Source organism: Myxocyprinus asiaticus, chromosome 10 (assembly GCF_019703515.2).
Source record: "Myxocyprinus asiaticus isolate MX2 ecotype Aquarium Trade chromosome 10, UBuf_Myxa_2, whole genome shotgun sequence".
Classification (NCBI taxonomy): Eukaryota; Metazoa; Chordata; class Actinopteri; order Cypriniformes; family Catostomidae; genus Myxocyprinus; species Myxocyprinus asiaticus.
In genome coordinates this window covers 26,074,253-26,101,327 of record NC_059353.1, presented here as the reverse complement: position 1 = coordinate 26,101,327, position 27,075 = coordinate 26,074,253, and the positions used below count along the sequence as shown (strand labels likewise).

The window sequence follows — 27,075 nt, the reverse complement described above, 5'->3', positions numbered from 1 at the left end:
TTCCACAGGAAAAACATTTTATTGAAAAACATTTTCAGTTTGTAACAGACTGGTGGAATGTGTGCCATTTCATTTCTATGACTTTTATAATGTCGCACGTCCTGACCAGATCTCACTGCGAGAGAAGGGTGGGTGTGTCTGCCACCGGGAAAAGACAGCAACAGAAAAAAAATAACAACAGGAAACTGAGAAGTTGGAAAAACTCAAATGATAATACTGAATTTGCGTACAAACTGGGTAGAAACAAAAAACTAATTAAATAAATATCTATGGTACACATGTATGGCACAAATATGCAGCAAGCAGTCAGTTTGGCAATTCTCTTATCTCTTTTTCATTTTTAAACCAGATCACCATGGGAACAGTGCAAAAGGGTTGAGTGGGAGGGTTCTGACGAGTGCTAGCTAAAATACATAGCAAAAAATTCAAATTCTATACAAAACATCTTACTTTAAGAGTTTATAAAAAACAATTTATTGGGTTCGTTGTCAATATTTACACAAGTTATTTACCAAAAAAAAAATTAGTATGTTCTCTTTAAACTGAAGTGATTCATGTTTTTTTTTGTGTGTTTTTTTTTTTTTTTCATATCTTTTTATTTGCTAGAAATGTGAGAATAAGGCTATCGTAAAGACCAGGGATCCATATACAATAGAAACAATAACGTATTTACAGCCTCTTACATACAGATGTACGGTGCAAAAATTAGAGTCTCGTAAACTCAGGGTGACCATACAAGCAAGGCATTTTACAGTGGCCTGAAGACATTTCCCTCAGAGTTTCACAAACATTCCGTCAACATTGGTGCAACATCTTTAGCTACTAGTTAAGTCCTATCATTCCTACAATGTTACTGGAAAGTTTGCAACCTGCTCGCTGGGAAGGTGTCTTCAGATTCAAAGAAACTAAGGAGATTGTCATATTTAGCCCACATGGGACAGCAACCAAACAGCAACATGTTTGTCATTTTTTTAGTATGTGTGTCTTCTATAGTTTCAACCAACTGCTCAGACTTCTATGTGTGTAAGTGTGCATGTTTTCACAGTTTACCTCGAACCTACAGCACAAAATACTAATAAAAAAAAATAATAATAATAACACACTGGGGTTGTTGTATTTTCGTATGCTGTATTTTTTTGTTTAATTTTTTCACTCATTTCAATGGTTAAGAACACTTTCCATAGTTACGTATATCATCTTTTTTTCTCAATTGTTATAAAAATAAATAAAAATTGCATATTTGCAGATTTTGTGGCCTCTTACAGAGACACAAAGCTCCGATCACACAAGTCTTGGCTTCTTGGTGAGATTGAAGAACCTCCATGAACAAATGAAAACAAAATGGATGAACAGTTAATGTGTGACCATGGCAATGCACAGTCAAATGTCCTCATACAATTTGTGGACATTTTGAAAGCGATTTAGATTTGAAGTCAATGTAAGAAATAAATGAAAATGGGCTGGTAGGCTGGCATTGTTTAGGAAGAGGTTTGCACTATTAACAACACACATAACCACTAGGAGAGGACTGACTGGAGGGAATATGGGAGTTCTGAAATCCTTTGGGAGTTGTGGGATACTAAGTCCACTTATGACCTCCATCAGTCACAAATCATAATGTGTTTTTTTCTCTCTCCAGAAACCTCCCACAATATGAGCATAAAAAATCTTGTTTCATGCAATTGACTACATTTAGCCTGTACTCATTCTCATCTGGTATGCCTGCTAACCCACGTCTACTGCTTTTCATCCAGATTAGGAGGCCTAATTTCAACCCAGAGCACATCTGAGCTTCATCAAGAGAGACAGGCAGGCTGGAGAAGTTGGTTTAGTCAGGACTCCGTTAAATGTGCCCTTCCTTTGGGCCATTTCTGGCCCTTCCATCTCATTCCTTTCGGCTATTTTAAAACACAACATGCTGTTTTCTCAGATGGCTCCTTCCATAGCCCGCCCCTTCCCTGGCAATAAAGCACATGCGCTTGTGTGAGAGTGTGTTTGTGGTTGAAAGGCAGCTATTTGTGTAGGGATCGATGGAAAAAAGCAAATAACAAAATGGAGAAATCTGTATTTTAACAAAAAAGGACAACTCTATCTATCTTGCATAATTTATCAGATTTACCATAAATTATTCATATTCTTGCTGTTTTACGCCTACCTGTTTGGGTGCTGTATGTAACATAAATAAATTCTACTTGAACTATTTCCATCCGTTTTGATCTACTTCTAAACAAATTCATAAAGCAATGCTAATTACATTTTTTTGTGTCTAATTCAAAAGTAAATAAATCACAATTATAATAATAACAATGTATTTTGACATCCATGTGCTTTTGAGCAAAAAGGAGGGCACCAGATCAACTATCAATGGCCCACATTGGCCACTGGTAAATGAGCATGTGTTTGAATGCGTGATGGCAGAAATACTTGTATTTCAGGAACAGGAATCTTTGCAGTGACATGCATCTCTAGCAAACGGGCATGGGGAAGGTGGCCATTTTGCTTCAAAAATGACAGATCTCACCACAGCTCAATAAGCCTTATTTTAAAATGTGTTTCCTGCTGTCTCTGTCTGTTTCTTTACTGTAAATGTGTTGTACTTAAGTGTGTACTCCACATGGGCGAGCTGATGAGGCTTTCAAAGTGCTGCTAAAGTGTTCATGCGGGTCCTCCACCTTCCCAGCAGTTAACAGGACAGCAACAACTGTACCAAAATATTGATCATTTCACCTAACATTCCTCTCTTTTTCTCCTGCACTGTCTCTCTCCTTCTTCCAGCCCTTGGCAGCTAACATACACGAAATGAAATGTGTTTGAATCTCCCATACCACGTTATACCAGCACAAAAGGATCTCTATGATGATACCTATTAAGTCTTCTACCAAACAAATTTGCAAGTGGACTGCACTGGGAATAACAGAAAGAAATGCAAGACGTATGACCATACAAAAAGACTTCAAGTAAACATTGTGAAAGTCATTTTGTAGAAGAGAAAGAGGTGGGAAATGAGGAGTGTTTTAATGTAAATGAAACAGTACAAGTGAATGCACGAAAACAGGTTATGTCCATTCAAATGTCCTATAGTAAGCTCTGAACATCGAATGAATTGTGGATGACAGCTTCCTCGATAAATCCACTTCCTTTAGCAGTGACCAATTTGATTCATTCACTTCCTGTTTTTGTGATGGATCAGCCAATTAGCCATGCCCAACGTACTTCTTGCTTTGTCATATTCTTACATCACTTCTCTTCTCCATCTCCTTCTCTCCCAATATCTCAGCGTGTTGTGTCTTTAAGGGAGAATGATGTAGTGAAATAAAAGAGAAATAAAATCTCTTTTCATGACCACCCTCTCAACCCCCCTCTCCCCTGCTCATCTGATTCACAAACACTCCCTCATAAACACACTATAGTATCCTAAACGTCCGTTATAGTGCATGCCAATCCCCCAATGGGATATCTGTTTTCTTCAATTTTGCTTGTTTTGTTTTTGCAGGTGCAAGAGCAGCAAATCAGGAGCTTCACTCCACCATCAGCAACATCTATACTGAGAGAAATAATCAGGAATATCGTAAAATAAACAAGAACAAAAAATAAGACAGCCACGAGGGGGCGGGATGAGGGTGAGCTCAATCCCGCACTACAGGGGGGTCATCGAGGGGCTTGTGGGGGTTAGAGTTAAAACGTCACAAATAAAGCATGTCTGTTTTCACACTTTATAATAGATATTCGCTGGGCTCTGTGGTGGCATTTCCTGTACGATGTAAACGGGGTGTCCGTAATCACCGCTCACTTTCTCGTAATGTGGGCAGAAGACACTGTCGGCAGTCCGCAGTGGGATGATGATGTCACTAGGCTCCGAGCCGTTGTTGTTGCCGCTGCCACCACCTCGTTTGGGCGTGGCTAGCGTGCTGAGTGACAGCGTGGTGGCATGCTGAGGTGAGTGTTTGCGATGGCGTCTTCGATACTTCAGCAGGAAGAAAACCAGCATGATGATGATAATGATGACGATGATGCTGGCTGATGCGATGCAGGCAAACAGAGCAACCTCTGAGCCGATGACGGAGGATTTATTTCCTTCTCCTTTTTCTTCTCCGTGATGAGATGCATCTAAGAAGAAAACAAAAACCAAAAAAAAGAAATCCATTAGAATATGACGAAGTGACACTATTGATAGACCGATCCCATCCAGGCCAATTATTGGGTTGGCATTTGGCCATTTTGAGATTATCTGCATCTGCGGCTGATAACTGTGTTGGAGATAGTCATTCTGTCTAGTGTTAATTTCAAAACCTAGCAAGAGTTTTGTTAATGAAGAGGTGTCTTCAAATGTTTTCCGAAATACATCCTGAGCTTTCAAAAAAGCATATTAAGGCAAAGCCAAATTCAGATTTCAGCAGATAACATCTCAGAATCTATGCACAGTCAGAGGACATGGAAATATATGGACAGAGTAACCTTGTATGGCTTTGACTCCAAAGAGTTGTTCTGGGCGGTGTGAGGTGGGCGGAATGGATGAGCTGCTAACACTCACACCCGAGCAGTTTTTACAAGTGGATTATTTTTCCTAAGACACTCAAATGACTTTGATGGCCATATGCTTCTAGTTGGAAGAGAGTGAGTGAGAGAGAAGAGAGAGAGAGTGTGAGAGAGAAGAGAGAGAGAGTGTGTGAGAGAGAGAGAGAGAGAGAGAGAGAGAGAGAGAGAGAGAGAGAGCAATGAACGAAATCCAGCGTGTCCATCTTGCTCTGTCACATTAATGGCTGCTTGTCAGAAGGATTTTATGAGAACGCATCAGAGATATGTGTGTGTATATGTTTATGAGTGCAGGCCATTGTGACAGGATGAGGGTCATTTGCTAAGCAAAAAAAAAAAAAAAAAGGGATGAAAATCCAGAAAGAAAGACAGAGAGACAAGTATAAAGGATGATGAATCGGTGACGCTCCCCTCGCACGCCTCTCATATCACACATTTAGGTCTCTATGAATCACAGGTGTGTTAAGTGATAAAATATGTGACGTACCATGCTTGTCAAGTACTTCATTCGATTTGGTGTCCTTGGCTCCTGTTTCGGGATGTTTGGGGGGGTATCTGGTGGGGTAGTCTTTGGGGAAAATGGGATCAGAGGGGTCTGCAAAACACAGATAAGAAACACATTCATCACTTTGATATGAGTTTGTGTATTTCCATGTGGAGAGCTATTACTTTCATGCTGCTCTAGGAAATAAAAGTGTGTATGTGCATTTGTGACTGATAGCACCCGTATGTGTGTGTTCTTAATTAAAACACAGGCAGCCATGATTAATCCAGTGACCTTCAGCATGTGTTTGTGAGAGAGCGAGAAATTCACCAGCTCGTGTTGGTAGGTGTGGGCTATGGTAATTACTGTGGATGTCACTGGTTATAATCATCATAAATTACAGTGCAGAGTCCACTGAAGGTCTGCATGGCTCTTGAACCGTTATACTATTGTTCTACACCCTCATGTATGTGCACAGTAAAACAGCTATTACACACCCACATACAAACACTAGCAGAAAATCTTACTCACTTTGTCCAACCTTCATGACAATTTTCATCGACTTGGTTTTACACACCCCTCCTTCCTGATTCTCCAGCCCCTCCATTGTTCCATTAGATGTAGCTGGAAGACAATTACAACAAAAACAACTTTAGCATCTATATACGCAAGTGTTGCTTTTATGTATGCAAATACATAACTGAGATTGTACATCTCATTTACCACCTTTGATCAATCTAGATGATGTTACTGCATAATTAATGTAACAAATGCATATTCATGAATCATTATAAAATGGTAAGCATCTTAACAAGTCTTCGTGCAGCACCTTCATAAATCATGTAACCAAACTTTAAATAGCTCTTAAACTTAAGTCTGACATGGACCACTGTTTGAAATTTGTATTGGCCAAAATCGTGTTTGTTTTTGTGTTGAAAGATGGCCAGAACCCCCGCTGAACATGTAGTGATGCACTTTAACATATCACCAAGATATAAGAAGGAATAAAGGAATAATTAAAAGACAATTTTGTTCGCAGTTGAAGCAGAGGCATTCAGCACCAGCAGAGGGCTTTAATAATTTAACAAAGAAGGCACAGAGAGTGCTATTAATGAATGTGAGGTTTAGGGCGCATTTAAGAGTGCATAACTATTTAGCCACAGCAGATGTCTATCAAGAAACAAGTGAGCAAGAAAAAAATGCACAATTAAAAAACTGTCTTCCTTGTAGTCATTGTCAGTCTGCATTATTTCAAAAAAGTGTTTATTAGCAGAATTTGTGGTGAAGAACTACACAATCAATGAGAAAGGTCCATCTATCTGAGAATTGCAGCAAAAGATCCCAGCAGTGACCACCCACCAAGGTCCCTTTTTAAGGCAAGTTAGTCCACTCCTTATGCCTTATCTTTGGAAACACTCCCAGGCAGCTATTTTCTATGGATATAAGCGGCATAAAAGTACAGATCCTATCTACTTACATGGGGAAAGACAGAAATCTCTAACATGGTTGGCCAAGATTATGATAAAAAACACATTTCAAATCAGCAGTAAAATCTGAAAACAATGGTATCATAAATTATGCTTATTTCATTTAGATCACAGCTAAAAAAAAATTTTTAAAATCAGACTGGTCCAGTTAATGCACATGCGTGTTCTCGGGTTGATTGACAGGCGATGTCTGTATCTAAAAGGTAATTGGCTCTTTTACCTGTAAAGCGGGATTTTCTTTTCTACATCCACCATTTTGGGCATTCCAATTTCTCCCTTTCATTTTAATACAATAATTTTAATCTCGGGACTAAATAGTCTCTGCCGCCCACTTCCATGACGCACTGAGAATGACATAATTGAGTCGGCATTCCTACACTCTTAAACTACTTATATATTAGTATGCATCTTAATATTTTTCAATTAACTTAAAATATAATAATTCTATACTTAGAATCAACAACTTAATATCAAAAGTTTTATATATTTACATCGTTTTTAATTACGCCATCTGCAATGCTTTGTAGAATTGTAGTTCATTCCATCATTAAAAAGACTTTATGTACACACTCTTGTAGGCCTACCTTTGACTTTTTTCAGACTGTCAAATACTTTTTAAGTAAGCTGGTTACAATGGTTCATGGCTAAGAACACTTTTATGAATGATTTTATAAAATCCCTATTAAAAAAATGTATGCAAAAAAACACTTCTGGAACCAAGACGGCTAAAAGAATGGGCGGGCATTGATGCGCTCTATTGAAATGAATGTCAGTAGGCTCCTTTATAGGCTTACATAACAAACAAAATCGCAAAAAAAAAAAAATATATACTCATCAGCACAAACGGTCTACAAACTCTACGAACTGAATTAAGATGCCATCATCAGTGTAGCTAAACAAACTATCATTAGTTTTCTAGCCACTGGTCCCACGTGTCCCACGTGGCCTTTTAACCGAACAATGCAGCAATGCCATAAGAGTGTGTGTGCATGTGTGTGTGTCCACGCCCAGCAGGCTTGCGGTCTATTGGGTCAGTAACACAGAGCTAACGAGCTGCCAAGGGCTTAACTTCTGGTCAGCTTCCAGAACAATGTGGCCTGCATTCACAGCAAGAGAGAGAGAGAGAGAGAGAAGCAGATATAGAGAGAGAGAGAGAGAGAGAGAGGGTGGGGGGGATTGGGGGGTTGCAGTCTATAAGGCGCCTATCCCCCCATCATCACTTTTTCCAATTCTGACACTTTCATGAAGCAGAAAGAGTGTGAGTGAGTTTGTAGGACAGTGCCATGTGGGTTCATGAATGTGGCAGTGTCTTTCCTTTACTCTGTCTGTCATCTCTCTGCTTCTCTTATTCTACTTTTCATCTTTTTCTGTTTTAGGGACAGCAGCAGCGACATCACTCAATCTGAATCTCTGTTTGTCTTGATCTCTCTATCTTTCTCTGACCTGTGGCTTTTTAGTGCTGAGTAGAAGACAAGCTCATTACATCAAAAGCTCCTTAAAAGCTTGTGTTCCTTCAGTGTTCATTTCATAAGTCATGAAATTAATGAGCCTAAACACACACACACACACACACACACACACACACACACACACACACATAATAATCACATGATGAGCTGAACATTCCAGGTCAACAGTAGTCATGGTCACATGAGATGTGTGTTTTTTGAAACTTGAAAAGGATAACTATTTTTGAACCACTTCTTCAAAGCTTTCTTGTAATCAAACAAACCACACACACACACACACACACACACACACACACACTCAGTCGTTCACACACAAACAATAATATGTATTAAGCCCTTGTGAAAACTTGTCTATTCGACCAGAAGTTTAGATGTAATTAGAGTGTTTGACTTGGAATTGACAGACCAGCTGGTAAAGACTATTAAGTGTGTATCTGTGTTACAGGCACACACAAAGTCCCAATACTGACAGATAACCCACAAATGGATTTATTTCACAACCCATCACAAAGATTTCCATCTTAAAAAACAAGGCAATTCTCATTCCTGCCACAAGAAAAGGGCAGCTACACCATAAAAAGTGGTAACCTTGTTACCTTGTAAAGCTATTTCTTACTATCTGCCAAATGCATAAATGTAAATGTAATGTACTGTATATATACTGTGTAATGTATACACACTGAACACTTTATTAGTAGGAACACCTGTACACCTGTTTGTTCATGCGATTATCTAATTGGTCAATCATGTGGCAGCAGTGCAATGCATAAAATCATGCAGATTCGGGTCAGGAGCTTCAGGTAATGTTCACATCAACCATCAGAATGGGGAAAAATTGTGATCTCAGTGATTTAGACCGTGGCATGATTGTTGGTGCCAGACGGGCTGGTTTGAGTATTTCTGAAACTGCTGATCTCCTGAGATTTTCACACACAACAGACTCTAGAGTTTACTCAGAATGGTGCTAAAAACAAAAACAAAAAAACATCCACTGAGCGGCAGTTCTGCGGATGGAAACACCTTGTTAATGAGAAAGGTCAATGGAGAATGGCCAGACTGGTTCAAGCTGACAGAAAGGCTAAGGTAACTCAGGTAACTGCTCTGTAAAATTGTAGTGAGCAGAATAGCATCTCAGAAGGCACAACATGTCGAACCTTTAGGCGGATGAGCTACAACAGCAGAAGACAACATTGGGCACTTTATTAGGACCATAGTGTTCAGTGAAGTGTATATAAAATTACTTATGCGTTGTGCAGTGTCAGGCTTTTTTACCAGTAGTAATGCTATTTGAATCTGAATGAGTGTGATGAGCTGTTGTTTGACCTGATCAACATGGCATCAGGGTCACTGAGTGGTGAGCAGCGCTCAAGACAAAAATGAGAGCTGAAACACAACAGTATATACACACACAAAAACATTGCACATCTTCTCTAATAAGATATGGCACAGCACCTCGAAAAGCCTTTGACCAAAGGCAAACAATTTCTGTCTCTCCCTCTACGTGTGTCTCTCAGAGTAGTGCAGAAAATGGATAGAATAGATACAGATACCGAAAAGAAATATAGCGACGTAAATAAAGAAATTAATAAAATAAAAGAAAGGGACACAGTTAGAAAATTGAAAATAGAATACAATATATACAACAATACAAACAAAATATGGTTTACAGTAATAAATCACTTATAAAAGTGATAAATCACCCATTAAAGCAATAAATGCTCATCACTGGTAGTGCCTACTGACATGCTGGTACTGTGCTCTGCAATATCATGCTGATACATACTGTAGCTGCTAAAGGCCGTTGAGTTTCTGCCAATAGCAGCAAACAAACACACACACACACACACACACCCTTGTGAACATGTTCTATAAGATTAGGACAGTAGATTGTCTTAAAGAACAGGGCCAGGTTGCAAGGACCCCCATCAGTTAAGAAAAGCTTTACTGACAATACACTTATAATTATAATTAAGGTTTTTCTTAACTTAAGGGGTTTCTTGCAACTGGGCCCAGCCTTTCATCTCAGTCCTTAATAAAACCAATGAAACACTAATTAAAACTGCAGATGGACAGATTCTCTCTCTCTTTCAGCTCTTTAAGCACTATTCTTCCTTTGCATTTTGTTCTCTTTCTGCTGTTACCAGTGGAAGGTACTCTAAGGGGCCGTTTACACGACAACGTTTTCAACTAAAAACGGAAAACTTTTTATGTATTTTGGCTGTTCGTTTACACGACAACGGCGTTTTGGGGCCTGAAAATGCAAACTTTTGAAAACGGGTTTCAAAGTGCAAGGTTGTGAAAATGATGACGTCATGCGCACGGGTATTACGTGTTATATAAAGAATGATTGCTTGATCGGCATCAATTTGAGATGTATAATTATCAATATGAATACTGGTGTCTGTGCAAACAACAATTATCAACAATTTATTAATCTGGAGTGTTTTCTATAGAGTGTGAACATTGTACAGTAGGTAGAACCTGCAATTTGAAAATCTTGAAATTAATGTATGGATTCAGATGGGAAAAATGTATTTGTATTTTAAATGTTATTTATTTATTTACTTTTATTTGATGTACCTTTACCGCTTATGTATATAGCCTATAGACAGAGATGTGATGTAATGTACAGTATTCAGTGATATGCTTAGAATATGAAAACATGAAGCAGTGAAAAGGCATGTTAGATCCAGTGTACACAAGACCTCTCTCTCCGTCAGAAGATATCCATATCTCAGAGTTCTGTCTGATATCCAGAACCAGTCAACATCAACAGCTTGTTATGTTAACTTACTCTCCTGCCAGCCCAAGAGTCAGCAGGTGGAATACAGGAGAAAGCAGGAGACGAAGTGATGGTAAAAATGAGCAGAGTTTATTGAATAATCTTGAGAGTTCAGTCTATAGGCATGCTCTTGAAGGCATGCGCGCAGTACTTGCACGAGACATTCAAAACAGGACTGTGTTTGTGCTGCTCACGATTTTGAGTTTATTGACGCTTCTCCAGCAAAGTGTAGATTTACTGCATCACTACTATGACCAGCGATCGCCAGCTTCATTGTTTGTATTCACCGCTCTGTGGAAGAATGCTGTGCGCAGCCGCGTAGTGTTTCTTTACAAAGTGACATCGCCAACTACTGGCCTGGCATGCATAATACAGTGTTTTTAGTCGTTTTCACGGATAAGTGTGAACGGGTATCGTTTTGATAACGTTGTCATCTTTACGCGAAACTTTTCAAAAACGCAAAGGAAAAACTTTTCCGTTTTTAGTACATCGTTGTCGTGTAAACGTACCCTAAGAATGTTTTGATTATGTTTCACTGGATGATACGATGGTCGACTTGGACTATCAGCATTTATTAACTCTGCAAGACACAGCTGGTCATGTGATTTTAACACGGTGGCTATCATCAGGGGGGAGCACACTTAAGAAGAGAAAAAGAAATGGCTTTCCTAGTCCACTGATGAGTGCACCTTTAAGATTTACAAAATACTTCTCATTGTCCATTTTTTTTTATCACATAGTTCTTTGGCTTGTGTTCTTTCAGTTTTACCAAACATTTCCGCTCTCTCTCTTTTTCTCTCTCGCCATATTTAGATCATGTATCTCTCTCTCTCTCCTAGCTTGTGGCTCTAGTGCAATCTGTCAGACAAGATCACATCAAACTCATCTTCACACACACAAACACGGCAGATGAACAATGAGAAAGCCATTTGAAAGTTTGTCCAGCACACACATACACACACATAGGTTTGGCTTGCTGAACACGTTTGTAAGGCAATGAAATCATCTAATTGCTTTCTAAGCAGATCCAATTGATAAAGACAGAGTGATTAAATTGAGCTATTAGGATTAAACTTTTTAATTAATGACTTATTGAATAAACTACCCCAACACAGACTTGCACACACACAGCAGTTGTACAATTTTGCACTTCACAACTCTACACACACACACACACACACACACACATGATTCCAGCAGTACAACAGGGCAATTAACATTTACAATGCAGTAAAATGAACTAAGTTCTCTTTCTCCTCCTCCTTTTCCTCTATTTCACTTTTCTCTCCACAAATTAGAATCGTTTAAGAGAAACTGAGAGAGAACAAAATAAACAGCGAATTTCCCAGAACTGCAAAATTGAATTTTCTCCTTATGCTAGAAGTGAACTCTCACTAAAAGTGAGAGAGAGAGAGAACGGCTCATAACTTAGTGAAGGGGAATGAGATTGACGCTGTGCATCAAAGCAGCCTCTGTTTATGTGTGTGTGTGTCTCAGTTATTCCATTTGCTATATCCCTTTGCTCCTCTCCAAACTAACCAACTTTGTTTATACAGCTTGCTTTGAGCCTGAAGCTTGTATGTGTCTGTGTGTAAGTGTGTAGAGGCCAGGTGTGCAGATATTGTGCTGGCAAATGCAAAAACTCAACCCACATGCAAAACGATACACTGCAAACGTGAACATGAGAAGTTATTTGTGCTTGCTGTGTTTTATGCATTCAATGTAAAACGCCCCTCGCACTTCACAAACAGAAACTTTCTGTTTCAGTAACTCTGGAACTACCATTTCAGTCAACATAAACAAACAACTATGATATAAATCTATAATTAGTTACATCCGTGAACACAGCAACTAGCTCACAAAAACATAACTAATGTATTTTATGACACAATGTCAGCATATGCCTCGTTACTCGAAACCACATAAATCTGACCATAAACAAACCAAAGCTAACCTAATTGGCCAGAACAGTGCAGCAAAGTGATCTAGTGGTCTTGAACTGTGGCTTGCACTGTCCTGGGCATATTTAGCCCCAAATTATTGAATTTATGAATTATTGAACAAAACATTTCGTATTAAGAAAAGGATTTGTAAATATTTTTGCATCGTGACATTATTTTCAGGACACTTCAGGCACATTTTGCTCCCCAATTCTCTATCCCATAACACGTCCGGATGGTTTACTTTTATTATTCCCGTTGTATTCAATAATGATTTTCATTACTGTCACATAATTATTTTTTTACTGTATTAAAGTAAAAAATATGCTGTTAAAATTATAAAAATTAAAGTTAGTACTACTACAATGTATAAATACTTTACAATTTAAATAATATACCATTTTTTTCACGTTGCTGTAAAGAGAATTTCGTAATGACAATCTTTTTTGCATTGTGGTAACGAAAATTGGGGTAAAATGGCCCTAAAAATAGGCTTAATTTGCTATATGCAAAATAAAAATATTTTTTTTTGTTTCTTTTGATTTTGGAGTAATATAGGACGAGGACATTTTCCTGACAGGTTTTATGAGAATCACCCATCCCCTTTCATACTCACAGATAATGTAGTAGTCTTTTCCCCTAAAGAACTCCAAGCCCCAGAGGTTTGGGCTGAACTCCTGGAATTTGAGGGTGAATTTGACATCCTGGTCCGGTTTCACGCAGTTGAGTAAAGGCGTGTCCGCCTTTGTGACTGTACAGGACTCCAGCTGTTCCCGGGGAACCATATAGAGTTTATAATACTCCACTCCTTCCATTGAGCCACCCTCTACACGAGGGCAAACTATGTCCATCTTATCCCCGATCTGTGGGTACAGCACCAGACCCTGTCCTGGCACAAACCTTTGAAAGAGAGACAGAAAGAGAGAGTGAGACACTTCACAGCTAATAATTCATATCTGCACCACTCTATGGATCAGAAATATGCTGGATGGTACAGCATGGAGTGATCAATAATTAAAAGAGGCAAATCAATTATTTAGCAGTGATTATGAAAAATAAAGCAGGTTCTGAACAAGTTGTGCTGGTTAATGAAACTGTGGGTGAGTAACTGACGTGGTCTTAAACTGCTTTCGGCCTAAATGGGTATTCAGAGTGTTTTCGAGATCCTTTATGAGAAAATGAAAACAAAGCGGCGCAACTAGAATGAGACAAAGGTGTTGACTTACGGCTGAATTAAGAATGAAGGCAAATGTCAGTGTCTCTGATGCCAAGCGCTCAAACAACAGCGCTGCAATAAGAAAATGATGTCATGGGAAATACGGAGGAAAAACGCTGCAACCGAACACACATGCAATGTGGCTCTGTGGATGGCATCAGGCGACGCTCCCAGTCATTCGCCTCGAGGGACTAAAACAAGAGTAGCTGGGAAAACTGCTCTGGAGTGTGTGTGCAGTAGATGTGCTGCAGGGAAGCTGTCAGGACTATCTGTAGGACAGATCTAGTCAGACAAATCCTCTCGAGCCATTCTCGGCATCAAAACTCTGAACACTGGATCGTTATCTCGTTCATGTCTTATCTTTACGCAGGCTTATTTGAAAAGCCAAGAACAGACAAACAGTGTGTTCGTGTGTGTGTGTGGTGAGTTTAAATATTTGCTTAGGGTTCATTGAAAAGAACGGGTGAGACTGGTAAATTATCTGAGTCAAACATGTTCACACCTTAAAGGTTTTACATATTCCTACAAACCTACAAATCTGCAAACTAATGACTGACTTAGCAATTCCGTTTTCCTGCTAAATGCTAAACATTTGCTTAGAAATGTTTCTAGAAACTAGAAATTAAAAAATACATTGACTGCATTTTTTCATTTCAGACATTCTAATTCCATTAAGTGACATTGTAATATGTATATCATCATTTCTGAGCATGCCTTCTTATATCGGTGTTACATCTGATCTCTGCCACCTTGATCTCTATATATCAGCATCAGCCATTAAAAAAATGGCAGATGCATTTAAAAAAAATTGCATTTAATGCAGGGCAAACAAGATTGGTACGACGCAGAGCAGAGAAATGGAGAGGGCAAATGCAGCCTGCCAGTTACGATACATATCTTTTAGCTCACTAACATCCCCACAGACAGTCATTATCCTAAACCACAGGGTATTCAAGGTCACCCCACAACCCCTACATACAAACACACACATTCTGCTATTAAAGCAGTGATTACGGTGTCAGTATTTTACAGGAGTCACTGTTACCCAGTCCTTGGTAGTTTTAGTTTTGGAGGGGTGCGGGTGTAAAAGTGGGGGGTGGTTGAATAAATAAAGCCAGAGGTCACACTTATGTTTGTAAATGGCTTTAATTCTCATGTAAAAAACACACTTTAACCCCCCCAACTTCAGCGTCGGCAACTCTCCCAGTGTTCGTAAATATTCTGAGACATGTGAATGTGAAAAAGAAAAGGATGACAGAATGAGGGTTTGCACAAGTACTCATTCTGTTAACAAGACTGCAGCTGCACACAGAGAAGCCATTAAGTCTGAGAGAGTGTGTGTGCAAGAGAGAACAGTCAGAACATGTGCACAACATCTACGAAGACCTGACTGTGCTATTTGCGGACGTTTCTCCATAATTTTATTTGCGGTCCACATTCTTTCATTTACTATCTATGTCTCTTGCACACAGGACAGCTGTTTTGTCTTTTGTCATTGTCTTCTACAATGACTCATTCACTTACTCTCAGATAGAAATATTTGTTTTTGGCAACACTACTAAAAACGCTAAAGTACTTCAAAAAGAAGTAATCTAACTAAAACTGTTGGCCACAGACATAAAAGACCTAGAAAAGAGACACTCGCTTACACCAGCTAATGAGTGTAAATTTTAGGACTCTCTGTGATGCACATGCTAAAACTAAAGCAGAGTTTTAGCTCCGTCACCGAGTCATGGAACAGCTCTTCTTGTTTTCAGATATCTTGCTCCCTCTCCCTGGTGCCTCCGTATATACATTTGTGTCAATCAGCTTTCATCTGGCTGCTCCCTTTCCTCTCTCTCTCTCTCTCGCTCTCTCTTTCTCTCTCTTATTTTTCCCTGTTAATCTCAGCCTTTTGTTGTGTGGGCCGAGCCGTAACACGGTGACATCAATAGCCTAATCCTTCCCCAATAGGACCACAGCGCTCTAACCCAAAGTTCTGAAACAACACAAGGGATGGACGCATTGGGGAGGAGGGAACATAAGCCGTTTGACTTTCAATCATCTGACCAATATGGAGATCCACTGGGCACAGAAAGACATGGATATAATGCAGAGGACAAAAGAAGGCAACAGACATCTCACGGTTTAATCACTCCATCATGCTCTGCAGCTGAGACCTGTGCCGGGTGAGAGGGCAAAGTGACCATACAGGCGCCTTAACCCTTTATATGCTTGACTGTTGTCACCCTATCGTGTCTTTCTTTCCCTCATTCATTCATTCTGTAATCCTGAACTATGTAGCCCAGAGCCCTCCTCACCTTTCAGAGCAACACAAATGCAACTACTGTTTAGCACACTCCATCTGTACAGCTAGACCTCATAATTTTCCCTCAGTCCCTTTTCTCTCCCACAGCTGAGAAACAATCCCACCATGAGAAGCATCTACTTCATGACAGCCTTTCAGTGGCAGTCTATTAGAAGCACACGTTCCTTCGCCTCTAAACGCAGATGGGGGGAGGGGTAGTTATTATTCATGGCCCACTCGTTCTCATTCATTCATGCTGTATCTGCATGTGTATGAAGCCATGGATGTGCTCCCGTCAGAACCCTGCTAAGAGATGTAATCTCTTAATGAAGAGAGGGGGAATCTCCATTGACTGAAAATGTGTAGAGCAGACTGCTTTTGTTTCTTCACCTTAGACAAAATGGCACGAGAAAGAGAGGGAGAGAGAAAGGGGAAAGGAGTTTGTACCTGCCTCATATATCAGAAGTGAAGTAGTTGAAGGGTAAATGGTGGTGTGCAATAAATTGACACACATTTTTGCAATGGGAGGAAAAGATAATAGAGACGTGTGGTTTTTGAGCGTCACACAAACAGCGATTCAGTTTTATGGGAGTGTGTTGTATCATGTACAGCAGGCCATAGGGAGTAGAGAACTGATTTTAAACGCGCTCCTCCCAAAATATAGCTATGAACTGATACAGTAGAGAGAAGGCATACTGTATATGCCTAAATGCTCACAAAGTTTTCGCAAAGAAAGAAAGAAAGAAAGAAAATATGCAAATGCCTTAAAACATATTTGAATAAGAAAAGATTCTTGCCACGTCTTATCTCAGAGTTTTGCCTGTTTATCTTGTTGAGATAAAGGCAGTGTTATTATAGTTAACGAAAATGAAAACTAACTGAAATCATTTTCGTTAACTAAAATAAAAACAAAACTGAAATTATTGGAAAAAACTAAAATAATTTTTCATTAATTTTCATTTTTCAAACAAGCAAGTTATCATTTTTAATAACTCTAAAATTAACTAAAATAAAACAAAAATGATCTCAAATTCATTTTAGTTTCAGTTTTTGACATAATATGGAAAATATGGGCAAAGTGGGACAATTATGGAAATGTTTCTTTTCTTGACACTTTGAATTATGATCCAAACGACACATAACCTAACACTGAAGAAAGCTTAGGATGTCTTCTACCTTAGTCAAAAGCAAAAATTAAGAAATATTCAATACTGGGAAGTAGAACCTTTCAAGATCCTCTTTTGACCAAATCCCAAGTGTGTTTAAGCAGCAGGACCTACTGTTAAAGTGGGACAAAATCAAAAATATTCTCTAGAAAATATATATATATTTTTTAAATACATTTTTATAATTTCTTCTACACTTTCACATCATTACATTAAGGTAACGTTTACTTGTTTATAAGCTTAACTAGATTTACTTCAAATTTCTGTCATTTTCTTTAACATTGCTTTTCACACCAGTGGACATGAAATGAGTTCTGCCATACATCACAAAGTAAAATCATAAATTTTAAACCTCAAAAAGAAAAAGGGATCATTGACCCAAAACTCTCTTATCATTTACTCACACTCATGCCATCCCAGATGTGTATGACTTTCTTTCTTCAGCTGAACACAAACGTAGATTTTTAGTAGAGTATTTCAGCTCTTTAGATCAATACAATGCAAGTGAATGGGGTCTAAACCTTGAATCTCTAAAAAGCACATAAAAGCAGCATAGCATCATCTATAAAACTCCAGTGGTTTAATCCATGTCTTCTGAAGTAATCTAATTTTTTTGGGTGAGAACAGACCAAAATGTAACTCCTTTTTCACTGTACATCTTGCAATTGTAGTCTACAGGAACGATCATGATTTCAAGCTCGATTATACTTCCTAGTACAATTCGCAGAGTGCTAGATGGCACTGGGAAATATAACTGAGATTGAAATCATGATTATCAAGGAGATTGCTGATGTCAAGATTTACAGTAAAAAGGGACTTAAATATTGATCTGTTTCTCACTCACACCTATCATATTGTTTCTAAAGATATGGATTTAACCACTGGAGTCATATGCATAACTTTTATGCTGCCTTTATGTGCTTTTTGGAACTTCAAAGTTTTGGCCCCTATTGACTTGCATTGTATGGACCTATAGAGCTGAGATATTCTCCTAAAAATCTTCATTTGTGTTCAGCAGAAGAAAGTAACTCATATACATCTGGGATGGCATGAGGTTGAGAAAATGATTTGAGAACTATCCCTTTAATTGTTTACTCCCCAAAGATTAGTTTAGTAATGATTTGTAATCATTTAATTAAATACATATGGATACAATGTGGATCAAGCTTAAATGCATTTTGTCACTTTGCCCATATTCGCCCTATATTAAAATTTTTTGCAACATTTATATTCCACATTAAACATGAAAATATCACTAGATAGACGTAATACAAGACTGCCCAGAGAACCGTAATTATGTTAGACTTTTTAAATTACACCAGTAAATGCTTATCTTTGGCAGCCATAAAAAATACTAAAACTAAAATAAAACTAAAACTAAACTAAACTGCAACTAAAAAAACACTGAGAAAATGAAAACTAAACTAAAACTTGCAGACAAACTGTGAAAACTAATGAAAACTAAGCTAAATTGTAATGACAAATTGAATATAAAATAGAAATAAAAAAATAATTAAAAATCCAAAACTATAATAACACTGGATAAAGGTGGAAAACAGCTTTAAATGAGGAAAAAATACAGCTGCCAGCCATAACAATGCTATCAGTGCCTTCATTCTAGGTCCTGTGATAACAAGAATCATACATTTGAACCCGTCACCCTAACTAAACTTCAGGAATGTGCACAGTGGGAAATTCCATGGAACGCCGACTGGCCCAGGGAGAATGAGGCCTATAGCAGTGGTTCTCAACCTTTTTGACTCTAAGGACCCCCACTGTCCAAGACAATATTTGAAGGCCCCCTCACCCGAAACTAGATGCGTCTGATTAAAATAATTAATCATAGATCATTTTTTATTCTAGAAGTTTCAGAAAGAGTCTGTTTATAATTTGTAGGCATACATCTTAAAGTATTTATTTATTTATTTACATTTTAATTAAGTTGAATTATTTAACTTATTTTAATACTTTTTATTTTAAATCAACTTGAAGACAATTTGAGGCCCCCTTGGAAATGTGCTGAGGCCCCATAGTGGGTCCCGGCCCCATGGTTGAAACCACTGGCCTACAGCAAACATGTGTCGCATATTTACAGTGACACATAATAGAGAGACAGGCAGTTAGAGGTCACTCCATGGTCGCTCTGGGTCTCTACCAATGAAGATGTCACAATATATAGACAGGGTGGCAACACTTGACATTTCAGTGTCCACGTTTCACATCTTAATATAATAAATTACAAAACAAGCTACAATTACAAACTGCTCTACAAAATAATTACATATTAAGTACATGTAGTGGTTTAGTAGCTTCTACTCAGTACTTACATATAATTACATTGCACTAATGTAAAGTGCGGCTGACACGGCTTACTTAAATCTATTATAAATTACTGGACATCTAAAATACTCAATGATATCTCTTGGATTATTAGAAACAATGATTGAAACAGTGAGATAGATATATATATATATATATATATATATATATATATATATATATATATATATATATATATATATATATAGCTGGTGATATATTAAGATTCACCAATCCAATCCACGTCTGTTAAATGCACATATTCAAATATATTTAAATGTTTTAATAATGTTAATTATTGCAATTGTGAGTACTAAATTGGCCATATAACAAGCCCTGATATATGAATAATGTAAAAGTAAGTGGAGGCCAAGGGTCATGGGCACATTCAGCAAAAAAACTTACAAACAAACAAACAAACAAACAAAAAACATTGGGTTTCTCAATGCAACACGTCATATTCTTTATGTTTGTCCTTTCAAGGCAAAATTTTACAAATACAACGATGAACATTCGCAAATTTCCTTCCTCGTGCGTCCAAACTACAGTATTTTACTTTAAAGCATCAGCTCCCTCAGATCATTTAGACCCAGAGCAATGTGGGCGACTTTTTAAAAATTACTTTTCAAGTTATTACGTTTTGCGCTTTTTCACAGCTGAGAAAAAGTATTACGCGTAAAGCGCTGTAACGTAGGCCGAGCATTCTTTCAACAAAGATTCAATCCCAGAGCTTCCTGTGGCGAGCAGAGCGCCTTTATGAGAAATCACACATTTATTAATTAACTAACTTAAGGACGCTTGTGACACCTGCGAGAGGGCTAAGATAGCAGCTCCATTACCTGAGTAATCAAGACCATGATTATCAACACGGGACACCTGTTATGCGGTATATTCTGCACACCCGGCCTTGCCCCATGCATGAGGTAAAAGAGAAGGGTTGAGTCGAGAGATAAAGCTGAATTATTAAACGAGCTGGAGTTTCGCATACATAAATCTGTACTGACTGCTGCTCTGGGCTGCTCTCTGAATTTCAGCATTTAGTGGATGTTTCGATGTTTTCTAATGCATTATTGAACGCCTATGGGCTACATGTGTGTGCTCATCTTCAAATGTCCACGACTGAATTCGCATCGAAAAAATTAATAAATACCACATATCAAGAAATAAAAAAGTCAACGTTATGAGTCTCCGTTTAAATGCGACTACTGTTGGATGTTTTTTTCAGAAAAAGAATTACAATGTTCAATGTTCATTTGATAATGGGGGGGGGGGGGGGGGGGGGGTAAAGAGGCCTAAAAAATACAGGTAAATCAAGACCAGTGAAATCTACCAGGGAAATGCTAAAATAACTATATTGAGATTTCGTTTTCTGTAAGAGGATGATGATAGTGAGAATTACACAAACATTTCCTGAGGTATTGGACTTGGGGCCTAAGCCTTTCAATAAAACATAAATAGCTAGAGATTTCAGGTTGCTTAACAACATTTGTGTCTCTATAAACACAAAAGCCAATTTCTCAAATGTAGTTTTATTACAAGTGTCAAATATGTATACAAATAATAATAATAATAATAATAATAAGTGCCGTGAAATACATGAAACCATTGTGCGTAAAAATCTCCTCGGAGTTATTGACCTGCGGTCCTGAGGGGCCATTCAAAACAATTCACTTCTAAGAATTCCCCCCCCCCCCAATTTATAAGAGAGCACAGTGGATTTTTAATTATTGGGAAACGCGACTATTTTTTTTTTTTTTTTTTTTTTAACGTCCAAAATCCCTGTGAATGGAGACAACGCGTCATTTTCTAATAGTGCTCGAAGCACCACATCACCTTCTGTTCTTTTTCATTTACAGTAAGGCAGGATGAACGCGTTAGCAATGTACAAACACATTTATCCTGCTTTACTGTAAAATATCTACCTACATTAATCGCTTTCAGGATTTGAATGTCTGGGGGAGAGGGGGAGACGTTGAGGTACGGTTATATGTGACTGGGCTCGAGCACTTACTTGGTATTCGTCGTGTTCCAGTATACAGAGTCGAGGATGAGCGCGCGGGACAGGTTCACCTTGCACGCGATGAATAAAACTCCAAAGCAATACCTCCACAGAGAGTCGCCCATGGTCCGTTATGACCGTTACGGTCAAATTCCGTTTCAAGGGAATTTCTACTTTGAAAAAAAAAAAGGAAAAAAAAAAAAGTAAAAGAAAAGAAAAGAAAAAAAAAAAAAAAAAAAAAAAGGGAGTGCTGATTATAACAATACAAACTAAATATCCCCGTTCCAGGAGAGAAAGGAAAACACTGTTTAATATGAACCCGGTTAACAGTGAGCCATCCCGATGAGAAGAACTACTCCTCTAATAGTCCCGCTCGAGGTGAGAGATAGCAGCACCGCGGACAGCAGGCAGTTTCTCATTCGGTAAAATATATGACAGAGTGGAGCACTCTCCGATCAACCAGCCGTGAGAAGAACGTACATTCCCCTCAGAGGAAGGCGACCCGTGTCGTCGCCGCCGTTGTGGATGTCCGTGGAGACATGGAAGTTAATCCCCCCGGTGTGGATAACAAGCCAAGCAGGTACCAATTCCAAATGCGTGAAGCAAATGCTCGTCTCGAGGTAGCTATTCCGTTCAGACAATTAAGGAAAATGACCAGAGTTCCCACAATGGATGAGGCAGTTTGGAAAAGATGAGCAAGAATTCAATAATTGGATGAATGAAAAAATAAGAATGACAAATGGCTGAAAATAAAAAAGAAATGATGAAGTCAAATGAAAGTTCTCATGGGTCGCCGTGGAACCCGCACTGTAGCAGAGAACAGCTGCGGCTCGAACCCTTCAGGTCCGGATTGAAATGCTGTGCGCGTGAATCGCAGGGTTGCTTAGAGCTGTACGCGAGTCTGTACTGCAAGTAGCAGTGAGCGTCTACGAGACGGAATATTTGTTAGGGCGAGTTTTTTTGCTGACTCCTCCCACCTAGCGTCTCATTGGACAGGTAGCGATGGAGAGAAACCTGTCAATCAAGCGGTCGCCCGGCGACTGGTTGAGTAATGAGAGAATATTGTATATCCAGATTTAAATGCTTAGGGATTAATGCAATTTCTGCATTTCAAAAAATATTTGGGAAATCGCAACTATTGCATTAACTACTACGAAAAGCAGCAACCCGTAGGCCTACTTATAATGTAGAATTAGATGCAAAAAGATGCTACGTGCATCCAAATAATTAGTATCACGTGTGAAAACTATTCTTTCTCAATTATAATTTAATTATGATATATAGCTTTTATTTAAATAATTACTTTATTGTCTAGGTTCCACGGCATTTACAAAGCTCGTTTGGCCAATCATCTTAAAATAAAGAGGTGTATTTAGGTTGAGGTCGAAGCCGCTTCCAGACTGCGTGAAGGATTCATTTAACGGACAACAGCGCCCACTAGCGGTCATCTAGATTTCACTGAATGCATCAAAGTGAGTGCTTTCTGGTTAGGCTGCTGTATTATTTTATTTGTTTAAGAATTAATAACATATTAATTACAGTAATTTAGCATTTTAAGGTCTTAATTTGTGTTTAAAACAGACATTATGGTATGTTATAGTTGCTATATAGAATTAAAATGCACAAAAACGCAGACTTGGGAATGAAATGCAATGGCTCATTAATTTATAAATTAATAAATTAACTTATTTATTAACTCACTAATTTAACTCGGATGAAAATAAGTTATATATAAAAAAAAAAAAAAAACATCGTATTATAAGTGTATAGACACAATAATTATAAAATAAAATATATGGCTCACTTTAACTGTAAAACTTTACAGCAAATAAATATAAACTATAAATATAATCAACATTTAACACTATATATTACCAATACAGATATATACTATATTATAACATAGTATGGTATTACTGCTAATTCAATTGGTCTGTTTAACTATTTAACTTCAGGAAAACTGCATTACTTCATGAAATGTATTGTCGGCACGTGCACCCTTATGGAAACAGCAACAATTGAAACTAAATTACGACGTAAGTGTGAAGAAGAGATGGTGTGAAAAGCATTCACACTTTCCAACGGCTTTAACTGAATCAGCGCATATTTACTGCTATCACTGTGTATTGCTCTGCTGGTTTATGAGATCTTCAAACGAGTAGATCCAACATCGAAGCGATCATTAAGACACCACACGCTGAATAAACATACTGAGGGATTGCCTGTGGTCCATGCATTAACGAGGGTGTTTTTTTTACTAACTTAATCAAAGATAGACCAATTGTCTAATAACGACGTCTGTCTGTCTGGGTATCAAATAAATGTATTACATTTTGTTTTTGATTTACAAAATGGGCATTACAATTGTTTCTAAAGTCCCATATGTGCGGAAAGACCAGCTGAACAGACGTTGACAACTATAAATTATTAGATTTTTTGAAAATGCTCCCACACTACCAGACAAAAGCAAACAATAGGACGAACTAATACAACTCCAGAAAAAGTCTTCCCTACGGGAATAATAAGGAAACGACAAGTTCCTGAGCGTTCTTAATAAGAGCCAAAGAAGATGAGTTGTTAAGACCTGGCAAATAAACAAACGTTTTAGCTTATATTATATGTTCAATTACCTTTTTATTATTTCTATGCGAACATCAGTAACTTTATTAAAACTAGTAAGAGTAAGAAAAGCGTATTACATTTTTTATATATATTTATTAATTAATTAAACCTAAGTACTGTTAGCAGCAAATTATTTATGAAAAATTAAAATGTACTCGAATTAAATAATTAACAGCATACATATAAATCACATAGACAAACAGAGGGAAAACGAAAAAATAAAATAAATATCCAGTGTCCTAAAGTTTTTTGTTTTATTATTATTATTATTATTATTATTATTTCTCAAATTTTTGAGTTACCATGTAATTTTCATGACTGTCCTGAGACCTTTAAAAAAAAAAAAAAAAAAAAAAAGATATTTTTTTATTTTTATTATTTATTTATTTTTATTTTTTTGCCCCATTCTAAATGTTCCCAATGCCTAAGTGACACTACTTAAATTAAAAACAAACAACCATTCACACCTTTAAGATAAACTCTGAGCAACTCTCAACTCTTGAAATCACAGGTCAAATCGATGTTTATTCAGTTGCGCAAGAATAATCTCACGCCGTGGCTCCCTCAGAGCATAGAGTGATCAAACACATTACATTTAAGAGAAAACACACGTAAGTGTTGGCCTCTCTACACGCGTAGGCATCAGTCAAGTAAGCGCATACTTGGTCGAACGTTACTTATAATCTCAGAACAGATACGCTGCATCATAACCGTGTTGCGCTTTACACTTTGTATTTATGTCAATACAATAATTCTAAAACAGCGCGCGGAGGGGTCGTTCAGTCTTCCTCGTCATGATAATGCCTGTCCTGGCTAACATACGAACAGTGTTAGATCAGTCGTTCATCAGCGCAGCATTGTTTAAACTGACAGTGACTAACACATGCAAGACTGCATAATGCGGGCTTGTCAAAAAAACACACGTCTGTGACAGAAGAGTTTGCCAACATTTCCATTAGTGTCTTACAGGCCACCTGAGAACCTGAGACAGCGGTCAGAAGTAACCTCGAGGACAGAGTCTAGTGATAAACGAACGTAAACATCAGAACACAACAGACAGGCCCAGTACTGGTTGTGACATCTTCAACCCAAAGGAACACAGGTGACGAAGTTCAAAATAGGGAATTCAGTTACAGGGATATTATCTTAGGCCAAATACATCCTTTTTTGTAATTTTTATTAAATATTATTATTGAAAGGGTGGCAGTCCTAACCAAAGGGGAACACTTTAACAACCTTATTTAAAGTCGTGTCTTGTTTCATTTTTGACGGGAATGAAAACGAGGCAGTGAAGGATAGACGGAGTTTGTTCAGTGGGTTTCCGTTGTTGATCGTTCAGATGAAACATTGGTACAAATACATATTTCCTAAAAAAAAAATAATTAAAAAAAAAACACACACACACATTATATATATACACACACACACACACACACACACACACACACACACATACACACACACACCAATCAGCCACAACATTAAAACCACCTGCCTAATATATTGTGTAGGTCCCCCCCCCTCTATTGTGTAGTGACCTCTCTCATCAACAAGGTGTTTCCATCCACAGAACTTCTCACTGGATGTTTTTTTTTTTTTTTTTTTGGCACCATTTGGAGTAAATTCTAGAGACTGTTGTGCATGAAAATCCCAGGAGATCAGCAGTTACAGAAATACTCAAACCAGACCGTCTGGCACCAACAATCATCCATGCGATTATCTAATCACCCAGTCGTGTGGCAGCAGTTCAGTGCATAAAATTACGCAGATATGGGTCAGGAGCTTCAGTTAATGTTCACATCAACCATCAGAATGGGGAAAGAAATGCGATCTCAGTGATATGGAGCGTGGCATGATTGTTGGTGCCAGTTGGGCTGGTTTGACTATTTCTGTAACTGCGGATCTCCTGGAATTTTCATGCACAACAGTCTCTAGAGTTTACTCCGAATGGTGCCAAAAACAAAAAACTTTCAGTGAGGGGCAGTTCTGCGGATGGAAACACCTCGTTGATGAGAGAGGGCAACAGACAATGGCCAGACTGGTTCGCAATGACAAAGTCTACAGTAACTCAGACAACTGCTCTGTACAATTGTGGTGAGAATATAATCTTAGAATGCTATTCTGAGATGTGGGTTGGCGCTGTTTCGGCGGCATGAGGGGGACCTATACAATATTAGGCATGTGGTTTTACTGTTGTACCGATTGGTGTATTTTAGCCAAAAAAAATTAGATGTTATTTATGACCTTTAGACTGCAAAGCTATTTCTCACAGCCTTGTTTTCATTCCCATCAAAAATCAAATAAGGCGCTAATCTGAATAATGTCTGTCTATGGAACCAGGACTCAAGTTCAGACCTAATATATGTATTTTAAAATAAAGCCATGCAAAATCTGATCTGAACTTAAGAGCCAGTGATCACCATTTTCCTTGTACTCCTTTTGTGTTCCACGATAAATTATGACAGCATTTTCAGTTTAAAACAAATGATGTTCGGAAGGTGACGTGAATCTGGGGTTTCTTCCTAGTGTCCATTATTAAACTAAAGGTATTTGAATATATACTAGAAATATATTATATTTGAATACTACATATCCTACCACATAAAACATGGCAGGAGTGTTGTAGGATCTGTATTATTAAAATAAGTGGTCAAATTAAGCAAGTGTTCACTTTAATGATTACAAATGTGTTCAATTAATTCACAGATAAGCTTAGGGCTCTAAACAACCTCTTTTATGGTTTACAGAGGGCTCAAAAAACAAGACTCGGG

At 38.0% G+C, this 27,075-nt stretch overlaps 1 protein-coding gene across 1 annotated transcript; it reads right to left on the bottom strand.

Annotated features, from left to right (window-relative positions):
* LOC127447133 (ephrin-B2a-like) lies at positions 1 to 22,583 on the bottom strand. The gene is made up of 5 exons (XM_051708745.1): positions 21,695 to 22,583; positions 13,312 to 13,595; positions 5,549 to 5,641; positions 5,021 to 5,128; positions 1 to 4,107 (listed from the first exon to the last, which is right to left on the bottom strand). The coding sequence occupies exons 1-5, from the start codon at positions 21,805 to 21,807 to the stop codon at positions 3,707 to 3,709; spliced, it is 999 nt and encodes a 332-aa protein (XP_051564705.1). The 5' UTR covers positions 21,808 to 22,583; the 3' UTR covers positions 1 to 3,706.
* Positions 22,584 to 27,075: the final 4,492 nt, after the last annotated feature.

What these genes read in the sequence shown, in the direction of transcription:
- LOC127447133 (XM_051708745.1), bottom strand. Translation starts at nt 21,807, where the DNA reads ATGGGCGACTCTCTGTGGAGGTATTGCTTTGGAGTTTTATTCATCGCG. An exon ending in TGGAACACGACGAATACCAA is followed by an intron (nt 13,596 to 21,694) that starts GTAAGTGCTCGA and finishes TCTCTTTCAAAG; the next exon opens with GTTTGTGCCAGGACAGGGTC. An exon ending in TGAAGTACTTGACAAGCATG is followed by an intron (nt 4,108 to 5,020) that starts GTACGTCACATA and finishes TTTTCTTCTTAG; the next exon opens with ATGCATCTCATCACGGAGAA.